Genomic DNA, 20,145 nt, shown 5'->3' with positions numbered 1-20,145 from the left:
ATTCTGAAATGATACCTCGGAGTGTAATTAAAGTTCCCGGTTGCCATCCAGGAACATCTATTAACTGTCAGATGTGAAATGACGTGGTGGTATCAGGGGATTTTCTTTCAGTCACAGTTAACAAGAGTCACATTCAGAGATTTTCTAACGGCTTTTCATGTGAAATGCGCCTCGACTCCCTTCCTCCCCTGTCCGTCCCTCACAATTATCCCAATCCATCCCCGCGCTCCATTGTTTATTATTTTCATCCACGGTGCATTTCAGTGGCCATTTATTTTTTCTCGGTCTGCTGACGGAGGCGGGCACATTTCCAAGCTCCATCCAGCAGGTGCAGCCTCACTCTCTCTCTCCCTCGCTCACTCTTTCTCGACCACTCTCTCCCTCCTCCCTCCCTGCCTCCGTCCTCCCTCTTCTCACTCGTCCTCTGCCTCTCCAGGCGGCACCTGCGCAAGCCCTCGCCAGCATCTCAGCCGTCGGACCCGTCTTGGGATGTCGCTCGCCTCCGCAGGGTGACGCCGAGGGCTGGTGGGGAGAGACGGAAGCTTCTCGAGAGTGGATATTTGGTCATGCTTTTTTAAAAAAAAATGTAGGTATTCATTTTTGTAATAGTCTTTTGCTTTGGAATTTCTTCTGTTCCGGAATGTTCCCAATGGATCACTCGTCATCCGGGAAAGAAATGGGATCTAAAGCCGGCTGCGCAAAGGAAGCGGGATCATGCGTTGCTTTAGCAGATTAATCCGCCCTGTGATAGCGCTGCGTGACAACACCCCCCCCTCCATCCCGCTGCCCTCCTCCTCCTCCTCCTCCTCCTCTTCCTCCTCCCGCCAGCGCTTCTGCACTCTGAATTGTTGCTTTTGTGCATCGGGGCAAACACCGGAATCAACTGCCACAAGGGTTCAACCCCCCAAAAATTGAACTGAAGCAGAAGCAGGAATCCTGGGACAGTCAAAGTCCCTCGGAAGACAGAATTGTGGTGCGGTGGGACCCTGACTGGGCAAAAGCTGCTGGATCATCCTGCATCTGGGAATTTGATATTTTCCTGCGCACACACGCTAGGACATGGTGAGGCATACGCGTGCATGCTAAGTAGGAATTGGGGTTGGATTTATTTATTTTTTTGCTGCAGCGCCACATTCACATGCACGGATACAGAACCTTCCCACCCTCCCGTCTGTTCCTGCGTCGTCGTCTTCTCTGCTTTCTTCCCATCCACTCCAAGTTGAGAGTCGGTCAGGACTCGAAGGCAGACTAATTGTCCGATTGTCTACGCACCAACTACCACCGACTCTCCATGCATGTCCCCTTTGCCTTCTCCGTGCGTGGATTATCAGTGTATTCCGTCATCTCCACCTTGGTCTGGAACGTTTGTGACACATGCCGAGCGCAGGATTAACCCCCAATGAGCCATAAAGAAGGGCCAGGAAGGATGAGCGAGTGTTCCAGGGCCACCGGGACGGGTGCGGTGATCCTGGAGGAACCGGAGCCGGTGGGGACCTCAGGTGCCTCCGGGGCCCGCGGTGAGGGTCCGGTCCGAGACCGGGGCCTTTTGGGGTGCGCCCTGTGGCCCCGCCAGCAGACGTGGCTCTGCATGGTTCCGCTCCTCATCGGATTCATTGGGTTGGGTTTGAGTCTGATGCTGCTCAAGTGGATTGTGGTCGGGACCGTGCGGGATTACGTGCCAACAGATCTGGTGGATGCCAATCGGATTGGACAGGACCCCATCTTCCTCTCCAAACCCAGTGGGATACCCAAAGGACCCGAGAGCACTTCTACTACCACCACCACAACCACCGCGATCACTCCTACGGTTAACCACACGCCGAAAACCGTAACTACTGGGAGAGGTAGAACTCGATCCACTGATTCCACCACGGCTAACCCGAGAGCAGGCGGGGCCTCAGGTAGCCTGGTGACCCCTCGGAATCACGGAAATCGGAATGGACGTGTTCCTGTGGGTTTTACTACGCCGCCTCGAACCACCCTGAGAACATCGAGTCCGCCTCCGTCTAATCCTACCGTGCTGCATGACTCCACGCAGATGTGGACTTCGGAACATACCACTGCAGGGGCCCCCACCACCACCACCGCCCGCAGGCATGGACACCACAAAACACGTAAGTCAAGCTGGCTATGCAACAACTGCCAACACTTTGTTTCCTGTGATACTTCCTAGGGGCCATCTTGGTGTCGTCTCGTGCCTCAATTTATGACCTTTGAATTTACAGGTATTGATAGCCACATCTGTGTGTTCTAATTTCATTTTGAAAGGCTACACCAGATTTGAATGAAACTTCTGATGTGCATTTATGGTATTTTCAAGTGCCTGGCAGAAGTAGAATATTTGAGTGATCATTTGAGGATTGTTTTGAATGTCACAATGTGTTGCTTCATTTAAGCTTAATGAATATGGGGAGAATCGATTGCAGTTTTTACACTTAAAACAGAAGTCATGACACATTTAGAGATTTCACTTTCGTCCTGAAATGCTGCATTTGAGTTGAATTGAACATCTTGGGTGTCATAGTGTGATTGTCTAGTACCCGATCAAAGTGAAATAACAGTGTAATAACTGGTTTAATTTTCTTAAAGTCGCAGCCGATGCTATTTCCAGGTTTCAAAAGGCTGTTAGTCTGAAAATACTGTCTTGGATTTGCATGGAACCTCCTGAGAAAAATACAATACAATTTTATTTATATAGCGCATTTCACAACAGCTGGAGCTAGAACAAAGCAATTAGCACCTGACAACAGTAGAATGATCGGGTGATAACTTTAACATCTCTCTGAAGATACTGGTAATGAGAGGTCGGTTGAACTTTTGACTGCTCTATGGTGAGGAACGGCATCGTTGATCACGTGTTGCCAAGGTGATTGTTTCTATTGATCGAGTTTGATTATTGTCCAGCTTGGTCGTTGATCTGATGGATGACGACCCGACACTTTTTCGCTCGTCTTTCTTTGAACGGGTGACATTCCCAGAGGCGGAGACCCGGCTAGTTGCGATCAATAACATCGACGATCGCTGCAAGGCCTCCTGAACCAGCATGAACGATCCCAAATCTGTCTGGATGTTACGGATGTTTACACTGGGCGCTTGAGGCTAATAAATGACCGCTTTGAGGCACAGTGGGCAAATGTTATGTCTTGCGTCACGCTCGCTTTGATGATGGTGTTCTCTGGACCTGAATAATAATAATAAAATAATTCGGGGCATGTTGCGCTTGATCTACCAGTAACAACATGACAAGTGAGTGCCATCCATGTGAAATATTGTAGAAAACAAAATAAGCTCTTGCAACACGTCCATTTTTATGTATGCCACCCTTTAAAAAAAAATAAATAAAAAATCAGGCCATACGTTGAGTGCTGAATATTTGGGGGGACATTCGCACATTCGGAAAAAAGCCAAAGTTGCTGCTTTTTGATGTGCTTCATTGCGCTGATTAATTTTATCACACCCACGCTGGCGTCTGCAGTGTTGATTGTCTCTTAACTAAATTAACTTTTCTGCTCAATTAATGCTAATTCCACCGAGGCTGGCGGTGATGGAGAGCAGCGCAAACTCAGCGGGGCGGCTCACATTCTTTGGAGACGATATGGGAGTTGAGGGCGGAAGGGTTTAGAACAGGAAGCGGTTCATCTTTGGTTACCTTAATGTCCTCTGTGTGCCCAGCCCGCTGCCTGAAGCAAACACGGCCCACGTCTCTGTCAAGTAAATTGATATGACCCCATTGGTGCTTATCTTTTTCAAGGATTGCAACCTTTGATATTGGCGGGGGTCTGCAACCGAGCATCGATGCAAAGAGGAAAATTAGCGAGTAATTGAAAACGGTTTATGATTGCAAAAAGTTTCCCTCTGTTGATAGCCTTGAGACCATCAACCGGCTCTTGGTGGAACTGCAAATGTCTGACATAAGTTTGGTGTGAAGAGTTGGTGGTGGCGCTGCGGGAGAGTTTACATGTCACAGACTGGTTTGATTGTTGTTTTTAATGTGGTATATTAATTGCTATTTTGTAACCATCTTTAGCCATTGTAACACCTGAATTCCCCTTCCTGTTTTGTCTTGCGTTAAAAAAATGCAAACATCAACTGAAAATGTATTTTATTTTAAAATAAGTCATGCTGCGCAACACAAAAAAATTATCCACAGAATAACTGTGATATATTTATATGACATACGATATCCCATATCATTCATCTTTTAAACAGAGTATATGCCGCTTTACATAGAACATCATGTAAAAAAGCCCCTGATGTTAAATTTGAGCCATGCCATTCCTTCCAAAAAAATCTGAAAATGTGAATGAGTGAATTTGCACGTCAACGCGCTCACATGAGATAGACAGCATGTTAATCCGTTCTTCGCACATTGAGAACAAAAAAATAACTAGATAAATAAATAAATAAAAAAGAAAAAGGAGATGGAGAAGAAGCAGCGAATTGTCGCATTTTAGTTCATGACAAGGGATTTTTCCGCTTGTGTTGCCTCCTCCTCCTTGTCCTGTTTCTTCTTCGCTTCAAATCTTATGTACACTTGCTATTGATCGGCATTGCTGCAGCGATCGATGATGCACTGACGCCACAAACAATTGCTCCTCCGTGATAAATGTCTCCTGCTTTCAACACCGCATTTTGTGTTCGCCTCCCCCAAAGCAAGAGCCGGTTGGGTTTTCCCTCAGTGGGGAAAAAAATAAACAAATAACAGGATCCATAAGTCGGTCACACATGCTGACCTTTATTGGATCATTACAACTTGACGACGCTTCCTGATTGGACACACAGTAGACATTATTAACTCTCTCCATGCACCGGGAAGGAAGGGGAAGAGTTGTTGGCCTTCATTTAAATACCTTGATGGTGCAAGCCGCGCAATAAACAGTCCAATTTAAACCAGGGGTGGCCAAAGTCTGTTTTATTGTCCAGTTGCTGACACAAGACAAGTATTGTGTAGGACCCAAGGCGAGCGCATAGTCAGTTGGAACTGCCTTTAAGAAGCACTTCAGTAGCAACTTCAAAGCCAGGAACCAGATCAGTTCACGTCGCAGTGGTGGGGGTGAGACACTTGCTTGCAGAATCCCCAACTGCCACGGGGACAGGCAAACAAACATGTTAAGGCGGAATTCATGATCAGAAGCAGAAAAGCGGCCGAGATTCACAGGGTACAGTTGTAGCGTCTCGGATTGAGTGGTGTTGAACGCTGATAATGACGTAGTGGTCCAAAAGACTGGGTGGCTGCCATGGCAGACTCTGACTCTGTAAACTGCACTAGTATCAGTCATTTTCCGCAGAGGATAAACAATATATGCTTGTGAGTATTATGTCTGTCTACATGTTGCTTTACCATTTGTGTTCAAATATCCATTCTTCAAATTGTTAGAAAATAAGTGCTATTCATATGCCCATCTATGGCATTTCCAATTATTTTTAGCATTAAGCTAGTTAATTGTTAAAAGGCGGACAAATGTTGCAAATTATTATTTTTTTGCAAGAATGCCTTCTATGTGAAAGCACTAGGAGACAAAAAAGTCTCTAAAAATCAATTGTCCAAGTAGTTGTGGATTAGATTGACAATTAATTTTCGCACCTTTACTGTATTTGTATTTGTACTTGATTACTTTCCACCATGTTAATGCAAAGGACATGAAGCTTGAATGGGCAATGAATCTGAATTTGTTTTTGTTTTTTCTCGTATATATACGTCTGCAAGTGACGCTTGTTTTGTGCAAGAATTCCAGGGAGTGTCTTACAAGTAGGTCATAATTACTAATTAGCTGACAGCCAAAGTGGCGGCCACTAATTGGAAAAAGTGTTGAACAAAAAGTGTCATTTAAAAGTGCTGTCGCGTGTTATAAAGTCGCAGCGGCAAGGTGCTCTTGCGGGTTTTGTGGGGCCGATAATGAAAAATTCTACAGATTCCACCGCAGAATACCCCCCCCCCTACCAGATAATTAGAAAGACGGGAACAAATGATATCATTTTTATTAGCGGGAGGAAGAATGGGAGCCATTAATCAACATCCTTTCATTTATTAATTAATCATAGAAAGAAAGAAAAAACAAAAGAGTGCCACTTCTGGTGAGTGCACATGAAAACCATTAAGGTGGCTTGATAGATATCCTTGGGAAAATGTCACTCCTCCTCCTCGTTGGGAAGAAAAGTTCCGCCTTTGTATGCTGCATATTCTCTCTGGCTGGCTGGCTGGCTTCTACCTTCCGCTACCACCCACATGCCGCTTTGATTCGCCAAGGCCATCATTTTCACATTAATGCCCATTAAAGAGGAATGTATGCGCCGCTTCTGAATGGCTGCGTTGGCTTGGCTGGTTGCTTTCATTAAGTGCCGAATGAGCGGCCATCTGTGGCTCGGGTCGCGCAATGAAGACGGACGGACACACGTCCGGGAAGAAGGTATGAGTCGGCCGTGTGCCGCCTTTTTGTGACACATGGTTCAGAGACAAGCAGCAAAATATAAACCTTAGACAGCGTGTGAAACCTCCTTTTCACACGCCCGAGGTGCGAAACGGCATTTGATTCCGGAATTGACAGTGACTGAAAGGTATCTGTGGAATTATTGGAAGTGGAGGCCAAGCATTCATCGAGCTTACCGTCATTTCCACCGCAAATGCTAAGTTAACACCCAATCCGTTACGAGCGTTTCTAGCGGCGCGATTGAATTGAAGTCAACGGCGTTTGCGCGAACGGGTGCCGGCTACCACTACAGGGACAAAAGATGAATACATTTGAAAGCGTGAACGCAACATCCTTCATGGGAGCGTGTGAAACCTCATTTGCATGCTGACGAGGCAGAAAATGTTCCAAGATTTTCGTTTTGGAATTGAAGCAGATGAGTGGAATTGTTTGGACTTCTTAGTCCATTTGTCATACTTATTGTTTTTTCTGCGTCTCAATTCTCAAATGAGCCTATAATTTGGACGACCAAGATTTTTCTTTTTGGAATAAAAATCCCAAAAATGGAGTGATCTGGAGTATAATAAGTTGATTATTGCTCTGGCTCTTACGCTTTGAAAGTATTCGATGAACAATTTATCGTCTGACAAATTTCACATAAGAAGGCAAGTAGGTGACATGACGACCATAAAACTTCCTTTGTACACACATGTGAGAAGTGGATCTGTAGAATTATTTGGAATGAAGCAAAGTCTTGTTTTTGCCCCTTAATTGATCCAAAGATTGGGACCATTCATTGGTTTTGGCCAAAATCATTCAAATGTTCAGATTGCGATGGGAACTGAGATGGCGGGCCCAGTCTTTGGCTTTCAATTAGTTTTCTAATGATGGTACAAAAGTTAAGTACTAACAGAGCATGAAATGTCCTTTGCACGCACTCTAGGTGGGAATCGGAACGACGTTCCAAGCTTTTTGTTCTGCAGTTTAACAGTGACTGAAACTGATCTGTGGCGCTGAGAATTATTTGGAAGAGAGGACAAGTCTTACTCCAGCAGTGTTGTCATTTGGGTTCCTTACTTTTGCAAGAATGAATTCTTGCAGCGTGGCGTCACTTTGATGAACGGAACGTTGCTGTCTGTCCAGTATGTTGTTCTCCAACTGTGAAAATGACAAACATGGAGATGGTGTTAGCTCCTCTATGAGCTACTTCAGTGCTTCTGAATTATTTTCGTTACGCCCCCCCTAAGCAAAAAAAGAAAACAATTTGCGCCCCGCCCCCCACCACCCACTCTCCGCCACAACTATGAATAACAGCATTTTCTTTGCAAAACAAACCTCCACGGTGGAGTTAATACTCACTTCGCACAATGGGCAAGGAGAGCGCCACTGCCAACTACTGGAGTCGATGTGCAATTACATTTTCTTGTAGTACGGCGGGGAAAAAAAAGCATGCTCCCCAGGGTCACACGCGCCTCCTCTGGGGGGCCCGCCCCACTATTCGAGAAACACCGGGCTGCTTTGAGATTAGTCTTTCTCCACACAGGATAAACAAAATATGCCTGTGATTTTTGTTATATGATCAGCCTGCATGTTGTACACGAGCCGAACATTGTGAAACTGATGCTAGTTATTATCCTGTCTACGGCCATTCCCATTAAGTTAGCATGAAGCTAGTGAGGGCATTCTGAAGTTCACATTGATTGTTTTCAATACACCATGTGTAATTCATTTTGTTTGATGTTTAGTTTGAGAGTGAACTTGAAACAAGAATAGGGGCAGCCTCTTTTTTGACGAATGATCGAGTAATTTGATCTGCCAAATAGCTGCTCGTTTTGAATTGAGTTGTGTTAAGTTCACAGCCACCATACAGAAGTGAAGTTTTCGGAATTGTCACGATACGTCGCTTCCTCCGCTCCGAAAAGTGGCAGCCGGCATGCGATCTGGGCTGTGATTTGAAATGCCTCACATGTGTTCAGGGTCAAAGCTTGTGTTTGTTGTTTTAAGTGCATATATGCGCGTTTAAGTCACACTGTTTTATTCATCATCCATCATGCATAAAAGATGCTTTTGCATGTGTCGCATCGGAGGCGGTTTTGTTTGGCTAGTCCCCGCACACGTGTTCTCGTCTTGCTCTCAGTAACCGGCTTCTCTGCATGCGCACCAGAAACCAAATTCAATTTTAATGCCGGAAAACGCTCAGTGATGACATGATAAAAGTGAATATGGGATGTCGCCTTTTTCTTGCTCCTTGTTGAAGCTGCTCCCTCTCTTGGAATAAGTGTTGCCTTTCGTGTGATGTCGGAAGAATATACTAGTGAATATTTTAGGATAATTTTGTAAATGGAGCAGGACCTTTCGTATGCTATCATCGGTTGGATCTTGGAACAATGTTGTAAAGCGGCGCCAAGTCAATAATCTAAACTCGATCTGACATTTTTTGAGGTATACCTTTTAGTGGCATCAATTTGAAAAAATATAGAATTAACAAAATAGTATTAATAATAATACATCGATAACTTTAAATGTTATTTTCTTCAGTTCTTTGACTTATTATTGTTTTGTCTTGAGAGATGAGGAAAAAAATTATAGTGTTCTTCAGACCCCGACCACTAGATGGCGGCAGCAAGGCAAACGTTGCAATAGCCAGCCACCTTCAATCCTCAACTCTTATTTTATTTCTGTAGCCGTCACATTTCTTTCCTTGCCGTTGAAGGACAACATCAGTTGGTGGCACTTATGCACCATTGAACTGGTTTGTCAGATGCCAATAATTGGTGTTTTAGGGATGGGAAATAACAAATGAAAAAAAATTGAGCTATGAGTTGGGAGTTAGGCTCGTGGTCACAAATTGAACTTGAAAGCTGATCTATCGGTACTCCGCATCGGTGAGTACTCGAGTGAATACTCGTACTGATATGTATCTGAAAAAAGTGCGATGCAACATCTCCAAACAATCTTTTTTTCTACAATACCTTTATTCAGTTACAGTCCCTTACGCTCCATGACATATGCTAAGCTAACGTGTCAAAAGTTGGTGTGACGCCATATTTGACTTTGATTCATGGACGGCCCATTGAGGGCGGAGCACTGGAATGAAATATTAATCCGGAGGAAGAGAAACACGGTCAATATCCAGAAAAGAGGCTGAATTATTCAACGCAGCCCTGTGACAAATTGCCCCACAGTGCCTCGCAAGCGCAGAGACGACGAGGTGCTCACGTCATCGGCGTTCCCCGTCAACATCCTCTCCATGGAAATTCTTGCCTGGTTTTCTATCTGCCCACTCAAGCCCGCAAGTTAATGCACATAAGCAAAACGTGACATGCTAACATCACACCATGATGATGAGATCATATTTAAAAATTCCCTTGATGATTGTTAAAAAAAAACGTATAATTGTTGATTACATTCTCACTTTTATTTTATTCACCCTGAATTTAATTGTTTAAAGCCATTTTTGGGGGGGATATGTATATGAAACTGTTTTCTAGTTAATTAATAGTAAAATAAACTTTGTGTCGTTTTTTTTTTATATACCGTTATCTTTACCGTTTAACTACTCTACCATTGAATGAAATCAATTTGAAAAATGTTTTTTTTTTTTTTTTTTTTAAAGTTTTGTGATTAAAATTCTTTAATGTATTTTTAATTTAGTTACAATTAATAAACCCATCATTTAATAGAATAAAAATCTTTGAGTAAAATTATTGAACGCAATCGATGTTATGTCACAGGACTCTTGATAATATAAATTGTTTTGTAAATAAGTCATTTAGGGTCGATGAATTATGATAACAACACTTTCTACAATGACAACAATCAACTAAATAATTAACTACTTCATATAGCAACAGGCAAAGCTAACATTAGTAATTCCAAAAGTAATTCCCGGGAGTACCTGAGTTCAATGAACTGATGCGGTCTTTGCTCAGTATCAAGGTCACATAGACCTCTAAGGTGGCGTCGGGTTCGTTAAGGATGCTCGTTAGGCCGCAGTAAACAAAGTAATTAGCTCAGAGAGCAAGATGCTGACGCTGCGTATATTTCGACAAGCAATAAGCAGGAAGCACAAAACGTTATTCCCTTGTGATTGCAATGCTCATTTATTCCTGTCAGCTTGCACGTTAGCCACACACGTTCGGAGTTCTTTGTGAAGATCGGTTTGGGAATGTCATTTTCTGTGGTTGATGAATTTCATGACGACTGTATAGCACATGTTAAAATACATTGAAAATGGGCCCAACTGTGCGCCTTGAGGGGTTTTAAACTGCGTCCAATTTCCTGGGAGGCAAAGTGAATTTGGCCTCAGGTGCTCAATTTGCCAAGTTATTTGACTTATATTGTTTTATTAATATAGCGAGTCGTTTGAAAAGACTGCTGTGAGCCCAAATTGCCCGTGTCTTTTTGTGGACATGGCTTCTCAAGACTCTTTGGTGGCTCTACTCACGATGAACATGTATACTAAACTGTACATCAAACTGGCTTCAGAGACTGAATTAACTCGTTTGAGTTGTGTCTTATTTCAAATCAATTAAAAATGGGAAAATAAGTGAGCCTTCAGGAGTTCTAAATGGTACCAACGTTGCTGGCTTTTTACTTGGATTATGTTGTTAGAATTCTTTCTTATTCCGGATGAACATTTCAATTTGTTGAAGAAAGGTGGCCAGTGTATTTAAAAGGGACACAAATGTGTGTCAGGTTTGGGAAAAGTTTGGTGACTTTAGACTGCCAAAAATGTGTGTCAGCAAATGGATAAAAATGCTGAGTTTGCCAATGTGTTCCATGAAGATTTGAAGCATTTGTTTCCAAAATTTCATTTTGTTAGTCTTGAGTTGCAGTTACAAAAGAGGACAAAAAATAGCATGTTTTAAAAGTGTAAAGTGTTTCAACTTATTCCTGTGAATCAGATTAAAATTGATCCCTCGCTGTCAAAAGACATAAATGAGTGTAAAAAGTCTGATTCCATTTGGAAGCTAATTAGAAAGAGAAATAAATGTTTGCCGCCAGCTTAAGTCGTCACATCGAATTAAAAAAAAGTGTTTGCAGAAGAAATGATCATAGAGAAAATAGCCTGGGGTGTTCCCAATATACTGAGCCGTTGGCGGGGACCATCGACACCCCCCATCACGAGGTGGGCGTGGCGCCCCCCGCCGTCGATAAATCCCAGCGGGAGCATTTTTGTCGGCTATGTGAGCTGGTTGGCTTGTGATGGCGGCGGCGGCGGCGCGCTCTGCTCTGTGCGCTATTTTTAGCTTCAAAGATGGTTGCCAGCTTCTCTGCGGGAGGCGGCTTGTTTTTCCCGACCGACAGCGGTGGCGGGAGCACAACAAAGACACGTTAAAGCGTATGGCTTTATTTTGGAAAAGTCGCCATTAAACAGAAGACCGTTTGTTTGTTTGTTTGGTTTTGTTTTTTTTTCTCTGGATGGCCAAATATTTGAAATCTATTTTTTAAACTGAATTTTCAAAACCTTCAAATGATACGTAGAAATGGCCAAAATGAACATTTCTTAAATTTAACCTAACTTGTCTTATTTTGCTTTGCTCAGTTATTTTTTGCTGAAAATATAATTGTCAGACAAGATAATTGTGCCTGTTTAAAGATTCGTTTTACTTAATGATCTTCTTTAAACTTCCTAGTTTAACGTGGTATGATGCTTAAAACAAACACTTGAAGATGACCTAGCAACAAAGGACCTGAAGTGGGCATCCGTCAGTCGAATGTTCTTATTTTAAGATTTTGTATAATCTAGTAAGAAGATAAATGAAAAATACAAGTATGAAAACAATGAGACAAAACTGCAGTTTGGTTCATTATTTAGAATGAACACATGTTTAACAAATCATTGACTTCACTTTCCAATGCGTGTACACTCAGATTTAGTTGCATTACAATGTACTCCAATGATGATGATCGTCAATTGATGCATTTTGATACTCTCAGTCACAGTTTGGTTCACGGATACCTGGACTGGCACAGAAGACTCAAAATGTTGAAAAATATGTGAAATTCATTTTTTTTTTCAATCTTGTTTTAGGAGAATTTGTCCAGTGAGTCTAAGCATTTTATTTTTTCTTGCGCTGTTCCCTGTCATGTCTCGGTTAAACGATCTAGTTTAAAACTGGTTAGCATGTTTGCATCACAGTTCACAGGTGCAGGCTTCGATCCCGGGATCCAGCCTTCCTGTGTGGGGTTCATTTGAAGAAAATAGTTTGAAATATTACAGCTGTTGATATTGGCTGAGTATTATTTTCTTATTTTTTCAAATCGATCTAATCTATCTTTCAGCCTCTGCGTGAAATGCACGGCCCGCCGCACATTTTAAGTATTATTTTTTCTTATATTACTATATTTTTCTTAAAATTTCCAATTTTTGCAATGAACCGATGCTCAAAAGAAAGAAAACTGTTTGTACATCATTCAAATTTTGTCATTTTCCCCTCCTGTTGTCCAAAACTATATAATTTGGTTAACCACATTTCATCAACGTTGACGTCAATGTTTTCGATTTTGAAGCCAATGTGGTTGTCTTTTTTTTTTTGCTCCACCTACAATGGCTCCTTCTAACCAAATTATCACAATTACATTATCTTCCCAGGCATGACTTCTCGTGGATCTCCTCTTAAAAGCCTTCCTTGTTCATGTTGCCAAACCAAAGTGGCTTCAGTGGCTGAACGTTCACGTTCATGAAAATAACAGTTTCAAACTAAAACGCTTGCCATCCTGTGTGTTCAGGCATGGCTTCAGCGACTTTTTTTTTTTTGGGGTGAGTCAATATGTGCCCTTACATACAACAACAACAGTAGTACAGTTCATGCAAGGCCACCTGGTGGCGTCCTCTTTCCGGAACATGTGACCCATCACATCTTGGAAGTGGATGGCGTGGGAGTCCGACATGATGGAATGAGTGAGCGGGAATAATGGCGAGGAGGAAGCACATTGAGGAGGAAATGTGTCCACTGGGCAAGATGAAAGAAACGCAGCCTCTCATCCATCTGTGCCAGCCCCCACCAGCTCCCCTCAATACCCCCCCAAACACACGTACACACACGCACGCACACCCCCACACACACGCAACGATTCTCCCTCCTTTGTACCCACTCGCTTCATTTACATTTACATTACACTCTGTCCGACTTGATTTGGCAGCAAGCTGACGGATGGCTTAGAAGAGCCGCTGCCATGTGCTCTTTCAGGGCGTTGGCCGCGTCTGCTCTTGCCGCTATGCAGGCTAGCGCGCAAGCTTAGGGCAGCGACGGTGGCTTAAATGCTAAACACTTAGCATGGGGATGGCAATGATGAAAGAGATCTTGGATATATTTTGACACAGAGCTCCCCTTTTGGCATACAAAAATGGATTGTGTAAGCATACAGTTAGTATGTATCGTTGTGCAAAACTTTTGTTTTAACCAGAATGCGACTTTAGCGTCCTACTTCCTTGAGAGTGTTCTTGATGATGGCAGTCGACTACGGTCCAGCTAGCAGATATCATGCATCGCTCGCGTGTTAGCATGTAATTTCCAACCACCGGCTAACAGGTCACATAATTTGGATGAAAACAAATTGCAGCGTTAGCGTGACATGTGCTCTTCTCTTATGAATACATAGCCCGGTTACATGTCACACGTGTTGAATAGTTAATGAGCACACGCCACACAAACAAAGAAATGTATGTGTGCTTCCGTGAATGGCTTCAGGGTGTTTCCAGCAATGGGTGCTGGTGAAATCGTGACCTGTGGCCAACTTGCTTGTAACACGCTTGTAGCGTGATGTTCATCATATGCAAATACAAACGAGGGTTCAACCATTAGGGATACGTTCTTGGTTTTGAGTCGCCAGCAGACTTGACTTAACAATAAGAAAAATAAAACATGCATGACGATTGTTGACATGCTTTTATGAACGTCGGTTAATTGTAACCATAATCGTCATAATCGGGTAATATCGGCTATGTGGTTAATTTTCCATTCTTCTTCAATTGGAAAATTAACCTTTTACCTAATTATTCCGCAACCTTAACCACAAGACCACACCATAAACAAACATGCTACTAATGTCTAATCCCAACCTTTTATTCAAAGCGCACCCCACCCATAACCCCTAATTCCAAACCTAACCACGACCCACAAACATAACCATATCCTATGACCCATAATCCTATCTCAAACCTGCACCCTCCTAACCCTAACTCCTAAATCCTCAGTGACGTTGCTGGGATAGAAATCTACTCTAATTTAATCTGAGCAAGGATTACGGATGAGCTCTCTGTTGTCATCATGACGATGCCTCTGCGCTAGTCCAGGTCTTTCTCGGGGAGGAGAAGTGGAACACTTCACCGTCGCGCTGAAGCATCTCCGAAGTGTCCTTGTCACCTGCAGGCGTACAACATGACGGTCATGTGATCCCATTGTCGTTAATGATGCAAAAAATAAATGCCGTCCCTCCAACATGTGTCCGTTCAGCATCTCAGCGTTGAACAAGCGGCCCACACACGACCTACTTCCAGTGAATTGTCAACACGCCGGAAGGAATGATGATTTAATTACGGCAGCTTGCACGCCGGCAAGCGACTCCAGAGCAGAGATGACGGATCCGACGAGACGGCAGCGACTTTCCAGCTAATTCCGCTTTCCACTTTCCCGACGCTCGCTGGAAATCATTAGGTGGCATAATCGCTTAATCGAGGACCCTCATTGCATTTTATTTGGTCTCTTTTTTTCCTACTTTTCTTGACAACCGACACACTAGCATTGAGCAGTGAGCCAGCAGATAGCGTGGACGAGCGCTTATAGATTTTGAAGATGGCAGACTGCTCGTGTCAAAAACAAGCCCACAGATGGGTCATTTTCAAATAATTTGATCGGTGCAACTCCTATGGTTGCTTTGAAGCCGTTTCTCTTCACCGTTATGCTCGTTTGTCATTACTGTTACACAAGAAGCGTGTTTCAATAGGCCACCATCATTTGCTTTAGCAATGCGTTCTGGCAATAAAGCTTTGACATTGGACTGCGGTAAAGTGAAGTGGATTTGTCGTCTGCTGATTGTCTTTCCTATTTTGGCCTGAAATTTTTAAACATCAATAACAATTTGAAAATGTGATTTCAAGCAGAACCTACCTAGAAGACATTCACACATGTAAAACCAAGGTGGCATAAAAAAAAAAAAACTAGCCAATTGCAGGCTGATCAGAAGCAGATATTAGAATTAGAATTATTTAGATAACTAGCTATTAGCTTGTGGATTTTGTGCATATAGATTGCAGGTGGCTCATCGATAACTATCATTAACCCAGCAAGATTGACAACCACCTGCCAAGCCTTTACAAACCACACATCCCATAATCATGCTCCACCTCCGCCCGCACCTGTTGCCGTGGGAGAGGAGGCTGTCAGGCTGTGACTTAGCATCCCGCCTCCATCCTCCTAGAACGTGTGGGGAGATAGAGTGATGGACGGTTGAGAAGCGTAATGGCTGGATGGTCAAGCCTGGGGCTCTCTCCTTCTCCCATCTTAGGCGGGTTAATGGCCTGAAACCTGAGTCTGTGTTAGCCTCCACTTCCTCTTGCGCAGGAAGCCCAAAAACCTGATCCTCCTCCAAAGCCTGGAGGAGGATGAGAAGACATCTTGTCTTTCTTTCTTCCTTGCTCTGATGTTATATGTCAGACTAGGACAAATATTAATTTCTTTAAGATGAAATTTGCATACTCAGAGTCAGATATACCGTAGAGAGATATTACATACTAGATATAGTTATCCTGCAGATAGCTCATCAATAACTGATTATAGGTACTGTCGCTATCGGACAGAGCTAGGAGATAACCATCGCATAACAAGTGGGTGGATTACTACTACCGAGCTATGGAATAGCTCGTGGATACATTCCCTTTTCCTGTTATGGTTTGCGTCTAAATAGCATGTACCCCAGACTTAGCTTGAAAATAAATGACAAATAGCGAGAAGATATCTTGTAGTTTACTCGGACAAAGCTACCAGATTGCTAGCAGATACCTTTTAAACAATTAGCCCGCTGCTGTTAGCTAGTAAATAATGGTCCATTTACCTATAACTAGCACACAGCTAGCAGATGCATGAATGTAACCAAAATAGAGCTATAAAATATCTTTTAAATAACTGCTATACCACACAAAGCATAACTAGGCTAGTGATGTATTGCAATGTAGATAACTAGCCCACTACTAGCATATGGGCTGGGATTACTAGACTAGAGCTAGCAGAGAGCTAGAGGATGGCAAGATTATGTTGATTTGACTCCTAACTAGCACGTAGCCATCAGGTGGCTAAGCACATATAAACAGTTATCACAAAGCAAGCAGATAACTCACTAGAATATAGCTATCAAATAGCGTGTATGTGACTAGCCCATATTTATTAGGAGCTAACGTGCATATTGCTAGCAGTTAGACAGTAGACTAATTAAAAAATATAGATCACAGATAACTAGCCAGTTGCTATCACATTGCCTACGCATAACTAACCTATTTTATTAAGATATCAAATAGCTTCTAGATACGTGATTAGCATATTACTATCAGTTCACTAGTAATATTTTTTTTTTCATATATTTTGACCGCCTTATTTAACTACAGTTTACTGCACAGTCAATCACAATAATAGGAACTGTCAACAGCTTTTGATACAGAACAAGTAGAGTAATAAACGAATATCTGTCAATCTAAAGACATCGTTATCCTGTGATTGGTTGGCGTGCCTAATGAAGTGTCCTGTGTTGTTAATCTGTCTTTGCGTCAAAGTGTTGTAACGTTCTTGATAAGCAGCATGTGTTCAGCAGCAGATTGTTTGCGACATGAGAGAACGAGGATGGATGCTGCGTTGTCCACGGCAACGCTAATGCATCACATGGTGCCTGATGGCCTGTGTGTGCGTGTGTGTGCGCATGGGGGTGTGTGTGCGTGTGTCTCTTTAGCATGTCACTACTTACACACATGCATGCGCACACAGCGTTGATATGCCCTCAGAGTTATGTGAATTGGACGTAAGAGGCTTAACCGGCGCGGCCACTTGCCTCAGTCGAGCCCACCCGGACGCGCTACACAAGAAGCACATCTGTTTGGCGCCCTCCCTTACTCGCTCTCTGCCCCTTTCTCTCTCTTTTACCCGTCTGCATTCAACTCCTCCATGCAGCTTATTTCAACGTCATTCTGCCCACTTTAGTACATACGGTATACACTACCCACATAGATAAATGTTTTTATTTATTTATTTTTTGCTCCTTGTACAGCACTTTCCATACAGCGGTGGGGTTGGGGTTGAGGAGAGGTAAAATAAGTTAAGTACAAATAAGTGTGAGGTAGGTAAATAGGTGGCAAGTAGTAAAAAGCTGACATATGTAAGTTGGTAAGTTAAACTCATTCGCTACCAGCCCAGATAAAATGAATGCGCTTTGAGGCTTCCCAAACCCGTCATTGGCAGTGAATGCGTTAATAGGTGGCTAGGTAAGAGAGTAAGGCAGGCAAATAGTTGGGTGGTTAGGTAAATTGGTAAGGTAAGGAACGGTCGGTCAAGTGGATGAATAGGTAGGTTTATAGGTTGGTAAGGTAAATTGGTAGTTACAGCTCCAGCCTTTGTGAAATCTGCTATATAAATACAGTTGTATTGGATTGGATTGAATTGGTTGACAAGTAAGGTAGGTGAGGTGTGGTAGGTGAAGTGTTGATTTGGTCGGTAGGTAAGGAGCTTGATGAATTGGTCAGTGGATTGGTAGATGAGCAAGGTGGCTAGATACCTCAGTAGGACGGTAAGATCAACGTATTGCGAGAGGAGATTGGCACATGGCGAGGACAAAAGCTCAAGAAAGAGGACAGATGTTCGTCTTTGCGTGCATGTAAGTTGATCCCCGCTTGATGTGTCAAGACAGACGGACACCGTCCAAGCACACGGACTCATTAGGCAAAATCAACATTATGCGACACCAGCATGGAAAGGATCAACAACGGGCATCTACTTTTAAGGCTGGCTATCAATGTGTGCGTGCGCGCGTGCGTGTGTATCATGATGAATGCAAAGCCTCTTTGTCCCCGCGGGACAATCGATCACCTCCAGCAGTTTCTTTCCGAGGCGAGGAAGCGGCACGCAAATCTTCTCAAGCCTCCCAGCAAGCACGTAGCAATGGAGCTTTGCGTACAAACGCAACCCAAAAGATCATGCACCACGTAATTCTATGTGAGAATTCAGCCTCCATGGCGACTTTCACTTAGCGATATGAGATTTGGTAGGTCAACTAATTTTATTGTGAGTAGACCCACGAAAGAGCCTCAAGAAGCCATACCTGCAAAGACACAAGAAATGTGGCATTTGGGATTGAAGCGGCCATCTCCAGCAGAAAGTGGTCATGAAAATGGTTGTAAAATTCAGCCCCTGAAGCGAGTTTGAACGAGCAACATGTTAGTGTTCATTTCGCAAATTTGGTCGCCATGTCTGGCATGAGCTGGCACTCAAAGATTCTCCAACGCCCTTCCTGAAAAGGTACAGAAACAGCCGTTGTGATTTCACTTGATTTTAGGGTCGTGTTGGTTATGTCCAAAGGACATTCAAAGCTGTCCTAGAAAGTCAAATTGCAAGCGTTACGTGAGCTCAAGCCGTTTTGGCTTTGCGCCATCATCAATACTTGAGCGGCAGTTCAATGCTCAACATCGACCTCGCCGCCGTCACGCGTGCGCTGTGGCACCCAATGCAAACGGCGCATTTGTCTCTGGCCGCAGTGCCCATCGTGCACCTCCACATCCACACCTGCCATGGAAACAATTCCTTCATCTTACACACACACACACCCCCACACACACACAACACACACAAATTGAGCCAAATCACACCCAAATCCAAATTTTCCGCTTGGCTTGGGATACCAGCGCTGCCGCGCCCCCATTCAAAGTCCCGTTCTCCCTCCTCCGTTGCCGGCGGCAGGATTTAGTCGTGTTTCCTCTCGGGAATGGCGGATAAAAGGCCTCCATCCTCTTTAATTGGTCGCACCTGTGATGGGATTCCGACTCGCCAACTGAATTGACGGCACGCATAAACAAACACGAGGGAGTCAAGATTTGACTTGTAATATAACCAAAATAAAAGTAAAAAATCAAGTGGGATAACGTTGCAGAGAACGAGGTTGTGTTCAACGATTTCCAGAACACAATTTGGAAAATCCAGCTCGGTTATTTGAAAGAAAAAAGTGATTGTCGTCATACATTTTTGAAGGTCCCGATTGCAGGTCGTCCTGATTGGTTATCTTTGTGTTGAATACAAAAAAAGCATTTGCTTTCACTTTGGAAAACAAGGATCAACATTTTTGCCCATTTTCTCACATGTTACGGGCTAAACCAGTTTACTCAAGGCTATTTAATTGAAATTTTTATGCATTTATGCAGCCAATTTGAAATACTGTCCTGCTCTTAAATAAAGGGACAGATACTTATCTATTATATGCGATTTTTTTTTTTTTTTTTTTTGGTCGAGGCATGTCTGTCATGACGAGGCTCACGAAACATTTTCAGAAGCCATGCTTGAAAAGAAACGGAAAGTCAGCCATTTTGATTGGAAGCAACCACTTTATGGTCACAGAAGAGAATTTTTCATTTGTATTTTTAAGTATCCTTCTCAAGTTGAGATTGTATCTATTCGCCCCCAAAAGCAGATGGCAAAATGGTGGCTGTACGGGTCTGCCACTTAAGCAAGGAGCAGCGTGAAAGGGGCCATGTTACGCAACA

The 20,145-nt window shown here is 43.3% G+C and overlaps 1 protein-coding gene across 2 annotated transcripts in view; it reads left to right on the top strand.

Annotated features, from left to right (window-relative positions):
• The first annotated feature begins 316 nt into the window (after positions 1 to 316).
• nrg3a (neuregulin 3a) overlaps positions 317 to 20,145 on the top strand; it is a 135,719-nt gene continuing 115,890 nt past the window's right edge. Inside the window, exon 1 of one of the 2 annotated variants that reach the window (XM_088305156.1) lies at positions 317 to 2,114. In XM_088305156.1, the coding sequence (XP_088161282.1) occupies positions 1,400 to 2,114 (715 nt within the window). In that variant the 5' untranslated portion in view covers positions 317 to 1,399. The remainder of the gene's footprint in view (positions 2,115 to 20,145) is intronic. The other variant, XM_088305157.1, reaches the window with a different exon arrangement.

The sequence above is a fragment of the Idiotropiscis lumnitzeri genome, chromosome 9 (assembly GCF_059441095.1).
Source record: "Idiotropiscis lumnitzeri isolate Australia: NSW breed Sydney's pygmy pipehorse chromosome 9, RoL_Ilum_1.0, whole genome shotgun sequence".
Lineage (NCBI taxonomy): Eukaryota > Metazoa > Chordata > Actinopteri > Syngnathiformes > Syngnathidae > Idiotropiscis > Idiotropiscis lumnitzeri.
The sequence above is the reverse complement of the archived record's forward strand: the minus strand, read 5'-3'. Positions and strand labels throughout refer to the sequence as shown.